Source organism: Ahaetulla prasina, chromosome 1 (assembly GCF_028640845.1).
Source record: "Ahaetulla prasina isolate Xishuangbanna chromosome 1, ASM2864084v1, whole genome shotgun sequence".
NCBI lineage: Eukaryota > Metazoa > Chordata > Lepidosauria > Squamata > Colubridae > Ahaetulla > Ahaetulla prasina.
The window spans coordinates 3,793,799-3,806,358 of NC_080539.1; the positions used below are offsets into that span (position 1 = coordinate 3,793,799).

General features: G+C 49.6%; 1 protein-coding gene across 1 annotated transcript in view; it reads left to right on the plus strand.

Annotated features, from left to right (window-relative positions):
- PIGL (phosphatidylinositol glycan anchor biosynthesis class L) overlaps window positions 1-12,560 on the plus strand; it is a 41,726-nt gene that overhangs the window by 26,297 nt on the left and 2,869 nt on the right. The window contains exon 6 of the mRNA XM_058164002.1: window positions 4,881-5,014. Within this exon, the coding sequence (XP_058019985.1) occupies window positions 4,881-5,014 (134 nt within the window). The remainder of the gene's footprint in view (window positions 1-4,880; window positions 5,015-12,560) is intronic.

Sequence of the window (12,560 nt, forward strand, 5' to 3'; positions counted from 1 at the left end):
TCTTCAACATCTTCATCAATGACTTGGACGAGGGGATAGATGGGGAACTCATCAAATTTGCAGATGACACCAAGCTGGCAGGAATAGCCAACACTCCAGAAGATAGGCTCAAGATACAGGAGGATCTTGACAGACTAGAACATTGGGCGCTATCTAACAAAATGAAATTCAACAGTGAAAAAAGTAAGATTCTACATTTAGGCCAAAAAAACAAAATGCACCAGTACCGTATATGTGGTACCTTGCTCAATAGTAGTACCTGTGAGAGGGATCTTGGAGTCCTAGTTGATAACCATTTAGATATGAGCCAGCAGTGTGCATCTGCTGCTAAAAAAGCCAACACAGTTCTGGGCTGCATAAACAGAGGGATAGAATCAAGATCATGTGAAGTGTTAGTGCCACTTTATAATGCCTTGGTAAGGCCACACTTGGAATATTGTGTTCAGTTTTGGTCGCCACGATGTAAAAAAGTTGTTGAGACTCTAGAAAGAGTGCAGAGAAGAGCAACAAAGATGATTATGGGACTGGAGGCTAAAACATATGAAGAATGATTGCAGGAACTGGGTATATCTAGTTTAATGAAAAGAAGGACTAAGGGAGACATGATAGCAGTGTTCCAATATCTCAGGGGTTGCCACAAAGAAGAGGGAGTCGGGCTGTTCTCCAAAGCACCTGAGGGTAGAACAAGAAGTAATGGGTGGAAACTGATCAAGGAAAGAAGCAACTTAGAACTAAGGAGAAATTTCCTGACAGTTAGAACAATTAATAAGTGGAACGACTTGCCTGCAGAAGTTGTGAATGCTCCAACACTGGAAATTTTTAAGAAAATGTTGGATAACCATCTGTCTGAGATGGTGTAGGGTTTCCTGCCTGGGCAGGGGGTTGGACTAGAAGGCCTCCAAGGTCCCTTCCAACTCTGTTGTTGTTGTTGTTGTTGTTGTTGTTGTTGTTGTTATTATTATTATTATTATTATTATTATTATTATTATTATTATTATTATCCTGAAACTCCTTCCCTTCCCTTCCCTTCCCTTCCCTTTCCAACCATTCCCTTTGTTTGGGGGTAGATGACCTTTGAGGTCCCTTCCAGCCTTGTGATTCTATGTTCTTCTGTGCACCCCCCAGCGTTAGCAGAGGACATTTTTACCATCTTCCACATTAAAAAACAAACAAACAAGAGCAAATATTTGCAGTCTGCTTCGGATCTCCTTTTAACCTTCACCTTTGCAAACAGCTTTGCAAACTCAACATGTCCTTGCGTGTTCCTGGTACAACTTGGTTTCCATTCCTCTTATCAACCTGGAAACTCCCAGCTGGCCATCCCCAAGGACAAATCCCTAGCCTGGCCCAATTCTGCAAAAACAGCCTGATTTATATAAGCTCTTTATTAAACGCCAGCCTCAAATATTAACATTCAAATTAAGCTCGAAGGGAAAGGAAGTGGAAAAACCACAGCTAATGTGACCCAAAAGTCAGTGGTGGGATTCAAATAATTTAACGACGGTTTCTCTGCCCTAATGATTCCTTCCAACAACCAGTTCACCAAACTGCTCAGAAAGTTAACAACCGGTTCTCCCAAAGTGGTGCGGACTGGCTGAATCCCACCACTGCCAAAAATTATTAATCCAAGAAATTGATAGTACCTACCTCAGGGATGTCCCACTTTTGCAACTTTAAGATTTTAGTGGATGTCAGCTCCCAGAATTCCCCAGCCAGCTATGCTTTAAGACAGGGGTCTCCAACCTTGGCCACTTTAAGACTTGTGGACTTCAACTCCCAGAATTCCTCAGCCAGCTTTGCTGGGAGTTGAAGTCCACAAGTCTTAAAGTCGCCAAGGTTGGAGACCCCTGCGTTTAAGAGGAGTGGGTAATTGTGGGAACTGAAGTCCACAAGTTTTAAAGTTGGATACCTCTGATCTAGAAGGATGAAAGGGGTCCTTGAGTGGCTCAGACTGCTAAGACAGTCTGTTATTAACAGCAGCTGCTTGCAATTACTGCAGGTTCAAGCCCCACCAGGCCCAAGGTTGACTCAGCCTTCCATCCTTTATAAGGTAGGTAAAATGAGGACCCAGATTGTTGGGGGCAATAAAAGTTGACTTTGTATATAATATACAAATAGGATGAAGACTATTGCTTGACACAGTGTAAGCCGCCCTGAGTCTTCGGAGAAGGGCGGGATATAAATGCAAATTAAAAAAAAAAGTCTTTCTTCCCATTTTTGTTTGCAAAGTTGCAAGAAGAAACAAAACCCTGTTTGAAGATCAGCCTCTTCAATTGGGTGTCGGCTTTTCCGTTGAGATATGATAATTTACATTTTCCAGTAATTTTCCAGTAGCGGCAGGTCTCTTTGCTGGCTTTCAGCCACAGGACAAAGTCTGCCTACTCAGGGAGGCTTTGCGTCTGCTGGAGAAAAATTGTTTTGCTGGAAGATTTATCTCCGAGTTGCTTGTGTTTTTTTAACCTTGCGGGCTTTTACCCTTCAGTTGGGCTTAACATCTGAGGAGGAGGAGGAGGAGGAGGAGGAGGAGGAGGAGGAGGAGGAGGAGGAGGAGGAGGAGGAGGAGGAGGAGGAGGAGGAGGAGGTATAAATTGTAGTTTTCTTTTTATGGATACATACTTTTTGCTTAAAAAAATGTGAAAAGGACATGAACACAAATGAACACAACGAACACAAATTAATGAGAAAAAAGAGAAAGAGCAAGAGAAGAAGGAAGGGGGGAGGGAGGGAGGAAGGGAGGAAGGAAGGAAGGAAGGAAAAAGAAAAAGAAAGAGACGAACAAGGAAAGAAGGGAGGGAGGGAAGGAAGGAAGGAAGGAAGGAAAAAGAGGAAGAGAGGAGGAAGGAAGGGAGGGAAGGAGGGAAGGAAGGAAGGAAAAAAGAGAAAGAGGAGAAAAGAGGGAGAGAAGGAAGAAAGAAAAAAGAAAGAAAAAGAACAAGGAAAGGAGGGAGGGAGGGAAGGAAGGAAAAGGAAGAGAGAAGGAGGAAGTAAGGAGGGAGGGAGGGGGAAGGAAGGAAGGAAGGAAGGAAGGAAGGAAAATGGAAGAGAAGGAGGAAGGGAGGGAAGGAAGGAAGGAAGGAAAAAGAGGAAGAGAGGAGGAAGTAAGGGAGGGAAGGAGGGAAGGAAGGAAAAAAAGAAGAAAGGAGGGAGAGAAGGAAGAAAGAAAAAAGAAAGAAAAAGAACAAGGAAAGGAGGGAGGGAAGGAAGGAAAAGGAAGAGAGAAGGAGGAAGTAAGGAGGGAGGGAGGGGGAAGGAAGGAAGGAAGGAAGGAAGGAAGGAAAATGGAAGAGAAGGAGGAAGGGAGGGAAGGAAGGAAGGAAGGAAAAAGAGGAAGAGAGGAGGAAGTAAGGGAGGGAAGGAGGGAAGGAAGGAAAAAAAGGAGAAAGGAGGGAGAGAAGGAAGAAAGAAAAAAGAAAGAAAAAGGAAAGGAAAGGAGGGAGGGAGGGAAGGAAGGAAAAGGAAGAGAGAAGGAGGAAGTAAGGAGGGAGGGAGGGGGAAGGAAGGAAGGAAAATGGAAGAGAAGGAGGAAGGGAGGGAAGGAAGGAAGGAAAAAAGAAAGGAGAAAGGATGGATGGATGGAAGGAACGAACGAACGAAGGAAGAAAGGAAGGAAGGAACGAAGGAAGGAAGGAAAGAAGAAAAGATGGAAGGAAACAAGTTATGCAGTTTTTTCCTGCTATGCCATTTCCCCCACTAATTATCAAAACCACAAACCATGATCCCGTATTTGTTTTTCTGTCCATGCAAAAAGTTTGGCTTTCCAGTCAGCCATTTACCAACCTGGTCTTTTCACTAGTCAAAGGAATAAGCTAAACATAACCCACATAATGGCTAGTCTAGGGAAGAGAAGGACCAGGGGAGACAGGAGAGCATCTTCCAATATTTGAGGGGGCTGCCCCAGAGAGGAGGAAGGGGGTCAAGCTATTCTCCAAAGCACCCAAAGGCCAGACAAGGAACAATGGATGGAAACTGACCAAGGAGAGATTCAACCTGGAAATAAGGAGGAATTTTCTGACAGGGAGAACAATCTACAGAAGTTGCCTTTGGAGGTTGTGCGGGCTTCATCACTGGAGGCTTTCAAGAAGAGACCAGAGTGCCAACTGTTGTGCCTCACTCGCTCCCCCCGCCGCAGCCGGGCCTCTCTTATCTCCTGCCAGACGCTGATAGTGCTGAAGAATGTCCTGGCATGCCTCCAGCCCCCAGCCCTGGCACCATGCCTGGACAAACCGAACAAACAAACCTCCTTCCGATAGCATGTGCGCCTGAAGCCAGCCATGAGCTGGGATTACCAACCGATGGAGACGAAACGATGCAATGGATAGATCCACGCTTCCGGAGAATGGAGAGGCGACGTCAGCAAAAGGAAGGGAGGGGCAGGCCTGGATAAGTGCTGAGTCATGGAGCCACACCCCATGGCCTATATAAAGGATCTGCTTTCTGGCATTCTCTGAGTCAGGTAAAGTCTAATCTGGATTGCTGAAGTCACACCTTGGATTCCTGCCTGCCCTGAGGCCTCTGATAGGACTTTGGCAGAGCTGCAGAGGCACGCTTGAGACGGACTTCCCCGACCCGGCCGTCAGAGGAGGAGTGGGACACGACACCACCTATCAGGAATGGTGTAGGATCTTCTGCTTGGGTTGGGGGGGGGTTGGACTAGATGACCTACAAGGTCCCTTCCTCTGTTAACCTGTTCTGAATAGTTATGCATTCACAACCGTGTATTATAAATCAAATCCTCTAAAGGGGTAACCTGGGGCCAATCTCACTGCAGAAATCTCCTGGGGAAAATCATGCCAAGACTTGCTTTGGAAAAACATGTGGCAGAAGTGGAGAAGACGAAAGCAGGTGTTGGATTTCACCCGCTGTTTGTGTTTCTCACCCAGGTTGTCGGTTCCTCGTCCTGGAGACGGTGAACGTTTTCCGGAAATACATTTCCATCTGGGACGCTCCGCTCAGCGGCTACAAAAACCAGGATGTTCTCTTTATAGCGACGGAAAAAGAAGCGGAACTGGCCCAGGTACATTCGTGACGTCCTTGTTCCCAGCCAGAAAGTCCCCGTCAAAAAAAGTTTCCATCCTTTTTAAGAAGTCAATAAAGGGGGAGACAGTTAGTCCTCGACATACAAACAGTCCATTTAGTGACCGTTCATTGAAAAAAGTGATTTAGGACCGCTTTTCACCGTGACGACCTTTCCTGCATCCCCATGGTCACATGATCAAAATTCGGACGCTTGGCAACTGGTTCATACTTACGACCGTTGCAGCATCCCTGGAGTCCCTTTTTACGACCTCTCGACCAGCGAAGTCCATGGGGAAGCCAGATTCACTTAACGGGGGGCAGAAAAAGTCGTCAAGCGGGGGCAAAGCTCACTTAACCAACGTGCCTCACTTTGCGACTGAAATCTAGGACTCGGTTGTGGTCGTAAAGTCGGGGACTGTGTAGCTCAGGGTTGAAAGGAGGGGGTCTTGGGTGCCCTCAGACCTTGGTGGCTTTCTTGTAGACGTTTCATGACCCAAACTAGGTAACGTCATCAGTTTATTTTTATTTATTTATTTTATTTAATTTTTATACTAAAAGTAAAAACAACACAATATACAAATTAAAATACCATTTAAAAACTTATTAAATTAGCCTGAAATTAAAATTTTCCATACTAAAAACCCCATTTAAAATTAATAAAATTTCCCTTAAAACTAATTTAAGCCAGCCCCGCGCGGATAAAAAGATGTGTTTTTAGTTCGCGACGAAATGTCGAGGTCAGGTATTTGGCGTAAACCGGAAGCTCATTCCAGAGTGTGGGTGCCCCACAGAAGGCCCTTCCTGGGGCCGCCAGCCGGCATTGTTGGGCGGCCGGCCCCCTGAGAAGCCCCTCTCTAGGGGGGGGTGGGGGGCGGTGGGAGGCATGTGGTAGCAGCAGGTCCTAAGCCATGGAGCGCTTTAAAGGTCATAACCAACACCTTAAAGTGCACTCGGAAAGCCACAGGCAGCCAGTGCAGCCTGCGCAGGACCGGTGTTACATGGGAGCTACGTGTAGCTCACTCTATAACCCGCGCAGCTGCATTCTGGACTAACTGAAGCCTCCGGCGCACTTCAAGGGGCCCATGTGAGAGCATTACAGTAATCAGCGAGAGGTAGCAGGCGCATGAGTGACCGTGCATAAGGCATCCCGATCAAGGAAGGCGCAACTGCGAACCAAGCGAACCTGGTGGAAGGCCCCCTGGAGCGGCCGTCAAATGATCTTCAAGCGACAGCGATCGTCCAGGAGGACACCTAAGTTGCGCACCCTATCCTTTGGGGCCAATAACTTCGCCACCAACAGCCAGCGCGGCTGCAGCTGACTGAATCGGGGTGCGGCATCCACAGCCACTCCGTCTTGGAGGATTAAGCTTGAGCCTGTTTCTCCCCATCCAGACCCGTCGGCTCAAACACGGGACAGCACTTCAACAACTTCATTGGGGTGGTCAGGGATGGAAAAGTACAACTGAGTGTCATCAGCGTACTGCTGGTATCTCACCCCGAAACCACTGATGATCTCACCCAGCGGTTTCATGTAGATGTTGAACAGAAGGCGAGAATCGACCCTGAGGACCCCACAAGTGAGGCCCCTCGCGGTGACCTCTGCCCCCTGTCAACACCGTCTGCGACGGTCAGAGATAGGAGGAGAACCACCGATATCTGGTGCCTCCACTCCCAATCCCCCAACCCGCAGCAAGATACCATAGTCGATGGTATCGAGCGCGCTGAGAGGTCTAATAGGACCAGGGCAGAGGAATAACCCCTGTCCGAGCCCTCCAGAGATCATCCACCGGCGACCAAAGCTGTCTCCGTGCTGTATCCGGGTGGAAGCCGGACTGGAGCAGGTCTGAATGAACAGTCTTCATCCAGGTATTGAGGAAGCTGTCGCGCCCGGCACTCTCTACAACCTTCGCAACAAAGCGAAGGTTGGAACTAGACGATAATTACCCAAAACAGCTGGGTCAGGGAAGGCTTCGTTTTTATTAGTCAAAAAGGTTTATACAAATACATATCAGGTATGGTAAATTTTCATTTTCTTATCCAGATAAAATTTTACTCAAATTTTTAACACATACAACAGCCATATGGCAAGCAGGTGACACAGTAGCTAAGTTTACAAATCTTAAATACGTAATAAAGAAGGGTCAAGAATAAACAGAATATCGTACAAAGAGAATAAGGAAAACCAACACAATCCCAAATATCTTTATCACTTCCTAGTTTTGGATCTCAGAACTCTGGGTTCAGCCTGACCCAACTCCAGGGCATAACAGCGGCAGCCGCCTCCGCCCATGGTCTATAACCTCCCTTCTTCAATTCCTGGGTCATCTGATTCCAGGAGGCTTTGTGTTCCTCCACGTAGGCCGTAGCCTCCATTGTACTAATTTTTTCGTAATGCCCTCCCGGAAAATCATCAATCCCTCTGGCATCAGCCATCTGAAGCCCACTCCCTTCTGGTACAATTTGCTTGACAAAAGTAATATTTCTTTCTCATTTCACGTACCTGTCTGGGAATCTGCCTCAGAATGGCTATCTCCCTGCCCCCTGTAAATCAGTGCCCCACTCCTATGTTTTCTAAGAATTTCATCTCGTCTCTCTTCTCACAAATTTGACATGAACCTCTCTGGGAACTGCATGCGTGCGTGCATATTGTGAATTAACTCTATAAACTCGATCCACATCCCAATTCATGAAATCAACACCTCTCCCAAGAAATTCTCCCAACAATTTAGTCACAACATCTCTCAAATCTTCTTGGTCCACTTCTTCCAAATTTTGAAACCTAAGAAAATAAGACATTTTATCCATCTGTAGTCCAAGCACAGCATTGCCTGTCGTCTCCTCTCTTTTCTGCACTGCCCGCATCTCACCCTCCAGACCTTCCACTTTCTGCTTGTTTTCTGCTGAGACTTGTTGAGTATCCTTTAAATCCTTTTGGATAGTCACAATTTCTACTCTTATTTCCATTTGGCCTCTTTGCAAATCATCCAATTTCTTGTCCATATTAGACAGGGAAGGCTTCTTAAGGAGGGGTCTCACCACCGCCTCTTTCAAGGCGGCAGGGAAAACCCCTTCCAACAAAGAAGCGTTGATAATCCTCTGGAGCCAGCCTCGTGTCACCTCCTGAGTGGCCAGTACCAGCCAGGAAGGGCACGGGTCCAGTAAATATGTCGTGCCGTGAAGCCTCCCCAACAACCTGTCCACGTCCTCGGGAGCCACAGGGTCGAACTCATCCCAAATGGACTCAACAAGACGTGCCTCCTCTCCCTCGCTTGGATCATCCCAAATTCGATCCAGACCGTCCCTCAGCTGGGCGATTTTATCGTATAGATAACCACTAAACTCCTCGGCTCGTCCTGCAAGGTCATCCGCACCTCCTGATGTAGGAGAGGCGGGTGACCCAGCTGGGCGGCAGGCGGTTATCTGCCGGCGCAATGAGGGTGGGCGTGGGCGCCTCGCTTCCCTCATTGCCACTAGGTAGGTCTAGAATAGGACCTAACTAGTGTCGATCAATTCGGGCGACTGGACCTCCAGGTGCTCTCCAGGCGTCTTCTCCGGCGTTTCATCTCCCTCAGCCTCGGAGAACCAAGGGGCGGTCGAGATCTCGCGGGTCAGAGGCAAGCGCGACACGGTCAAGGCCCGGCGCGGCCTGTTCCCAGGCCACGACCAGTTCCTCAGTCGTGCCGTGGGCCAGATCCTCAGGGAATGGCCCAAGCTCCGTCAGGAACCTCTCAGGGTCCATCAGGCGCCTGGGGCGGAACCACCGTATAGGTTCCGTCTCCCTGCGATGGTGAATGGCGGTTCGGAAGTCTAGGCGAAGGAGAAATGATCCGACCATGACATTGGTTCCGTTACTAAATCATCTAATACCAGATCATTTAACCACTGTCCAGAGATATAAAGCAGATCCAGTGTGCCTCCCCCCGTGTGCGTAGGGCCATCATTTACTCGAATCAGGTCCAAGGCCGTCATGGAAGCCAAGAACTCCCGAGCTGCCGTCGATGACGAGCCAGCTGATGGCAGGTTGAAATCCCCCATGACAATAAGTCTGGGGGTCTCAACCGCCACAGCAGCAAGTACCTCCAACAGCTCAGGCAGGGCTGTGGTCACGCAGCAAGGAGCCAGGTACGCGATCACCAAGCCCAACTGATTCCTATAGCCCCACCGCACATAGAGGATTCACAGCCCGGCAATCTGAGGAATAGTGGCCTCCCTCGGCTCTAGATCTTCCTTAATAACAACCGCCACCCCCCCACCCCTACCTTGGACCCTCGGCTGATGAAATGCTCGGAAACCTGGAGGGCACATCTCAACCAGGGGGACCTGGTTCTAGATGTCTGCGAGAAAACATCTGGAAAACATCTGGAAAACATCAGCCGGAAAGCCACCAAACTCAGAGAGCACCAGTGACAGTGGTGGGATTCAGCCGGTTCGCACATATTCGGGAGAACCGGTTGTTAACTTTCTAAGCAGTTCAGAGAACCCGTTGTTGGAAGAAATCTTATTTTGTTTTTTCCCACTTTAAGGGCTAATCCTGTAAGGAAGGCAGGAAGGAAAGATTCTGGTGGTATTTCTAGCCTAATCTTTATTGACCTGCTTACAGAAACTGCCTCTCGGCTTAACCTTTATTACATTGTAATAGCTTAGGCGAAGCGCCTGTCGACCTGAGTGATGTTGAGTTGGCCACATCCACACGGTCACATGACCACCGAGCCACGCCTACCCAGCTAGTCATTAGGGCAGAGAACCGGTTGTTGAATCCCACCACTGACCAGTGACCCCCCTCATAGACAGGAAGATCTGGAGGAAGGGTGTCAAACTCAAGGCCCCTGGGCCAGATCCGGCATGGGGAGGTGCTTAAATCTGGCTCACGGGGCCGGCCTGAAATTAGCAAAGGACAGGCCCACGGTGCCCCTGGCAGCCAAAACAGGATGCGGGGCCCCCGCATGCGCCTCCCATGCCCCTTTTTCAGCCTGGATGGTCTCCTGCAGCATTTTGCCGGCCAAAACGGGTGCAGGGAGTAGAGTGCTGCAGAGGTGTCCATCTCATATGAAGAAGGTTGACTCTGCTTTAAATTCTTCAGCCTCCAAAAACGTTACGGGACTGGAGGCTAAAAGATACGATGGACGGTTGCAAGAACTGGGCCTGGCTAGTCTAGTGAAGCGAAGGACCAGGGGAGACAGGAGAACATCTTCCAATATTTGAGGGGCTGCCCCAGAGCGGAGGAAGGGGGTCAAGCTATTCTCCAAGGCATCTGAAGGCCAGACAAGGAATAATGGATGAAAACTGATCAAGGAGAGAGATTCACCCTGGAAATAAGGAGGAATTTTCTGACAGTGAGGACAATCAACCCATGGAACAGAAGTTGCCTTCGGAAGTTGTGAGAGCTTCATCCCTGGAGGCTTTCAAGAAGAGACTGGGCTGCCCTCGGTCAGAAATGATGTAGGGCCATCATGGCAAATCTATGGCACACGTGCCATCGCCCCAGCTCAGTTTCACTGCGCATGTGTGCACGTGCCTCCCATTGGCCAGCTGAATTTTGGGTCTCTGCCGCGCACGTGCAGGAGGCAGGGGGCATGCGGGAGATGTGGGAGAATGCACAGGGTAGTGGTGGTGGGAGCACGGGGTGGGTGGGTGGGATGTCGCACATGCATGTGCAACAGTGGTGGGATCTAACCGGTGTTAGCACCGGTTCGCTTCGTGTACGCGCTTTGCACGCGATTGGCATGCATGTGCTCGCTTTGCTCGTACGCGCGCCTAACTTGCGCTTGGCGCAAGCACATTGAATTGCTGAACAGCTGAGGCATGGCAATCCGCTCTGGTGCGCCTTTCAGCTGGGCTAAAAATGAAGGAATATAGGTAGATATAGCGCAGAGGCGGGCAGGAGGGGCCAGCTGATGGTGGGAGCAAACCGGTTTGCTCTCACGTCAATATTTCCGCTATCGGCTCTACCGAACCAGGGAGAACCGGTAGCAACCCACTGATGTGCAGGGGGCAGGGGAGCGCGGGGGGGGGTCATGCATGCATGCGTAGGGGTGTGGGGGAAGCATGGGGGTGCGCGTGCCTGCATGGGAGGGTGGGGCACACGGAGGGGGTCGCACACACATTGCATTATGGGTCACTTTCGGCACGCAATGACAAAAAGGTTAGCCATCACTGTTGTAGGGTCTCCTGCTCAGGCAGGGGGTTGGACTAGATGACCTGCAAGGTCCCTTCCAACTCTGTTAATCTGTTCATTTGTTTTGGAAACCGTCCGTGGCTTTATCGACCTTGAGGTGTAGAATTAGAGACGGTGCCCTTGAATCCCTCAATTCCCTCCCGGCTCCCCATAGAGTCCAATTACTCTCTCCCTCCCTCTCCCTAGTTTCTGTTGCCAGGTTGCAAGGAGAGATGTGTGAGAAGTCAGCCATGAGACAACCGTTCATTTTGCGACCGTCGGAAGTTGCGACGGCGCTGAAAAAAAGTGATTTATTTATTTATTTATTTTATTATTTAAATTTGTATACCGCCCTTCTCCCGAAGGACTCAGGGCGGTTCACAGCCAAGTAAAAAATGAAAATACATTATAGATACAATTAAAATACTAGTAAAAAACTTATTTGAATTGGCCACAATTAAAATTTAGAGATAAAACCCATTAAAAACCCATAACTTAAAAAAACTAACCCAGTCCAGCGCAGATAAATAAGTAAGTTTTGAGCTCGCGGCGAAAGGTTCGGAGATCCGGAAGTTGACGAAGTCCTGGGGAGTTCGTTCCAGAGGCGGGAGCCCCCACAGAAAGGCCCTTCCCTGGGTGTCGCCAGGCGACACTGTCGCGCCGACGGCACCCTGAGAGTCCCTCTCTGTGAGGCGCACGGGTCGGTGAGAGGTATTCGGTAGCAGCAGGCGGTCCCGTAAGTAACCCGGCCCTATGCCATGGGCGCTTTAAAGGCGTTCACCAACACCTTGAGCGCACCGGAAGGCCACAGGTAGCCAGTGCAGCCTGCGCAGGATAGGTGTCACTCGGGAGCCACGAGGGCTCCCTCTATCACCAGCGCAGCTGCATTCTGGACCAACTGCAGCCTCCGGATGCCCTTCAAGGGAGCCCATGTAGAGAGCATTGCAGTAGTCAGGCGAGGCGTCACAAGGCGTGGTGACTGTGCACAAGGCATCCCGGTCTAGAAAGGCGCAACTGGCGCACCAAGGCGAACCTGGTGGAAAGCTCTCCTGGAGGCGGCCGTCAAATGATCTTCAAAGACAGCCGTGCATCCAGGAGAACACCCAAATTGCGCACCCTCTCCGCCGGGGCCAATGACTCGCTCCCGACAGTCAGCCGCGACTCAGCTGACTGTACCGGGATGCCGGCATCCACAGCCACTCCGTCTTGGAGGATTGAGCTTGAGCCTGTTTCTCCCCATCCAGACCCGTCGGCTTCCAAACACGGGACAGCACTTGATAGCTTCATTGGGGTGGCCGGTGTGGAAAAATACAACTGGGTGTCATCAGCGTACAGCTGGTACCTCACACGAAGCCACTGATGATCTCACCCAGCGGCTTCATATAGATGT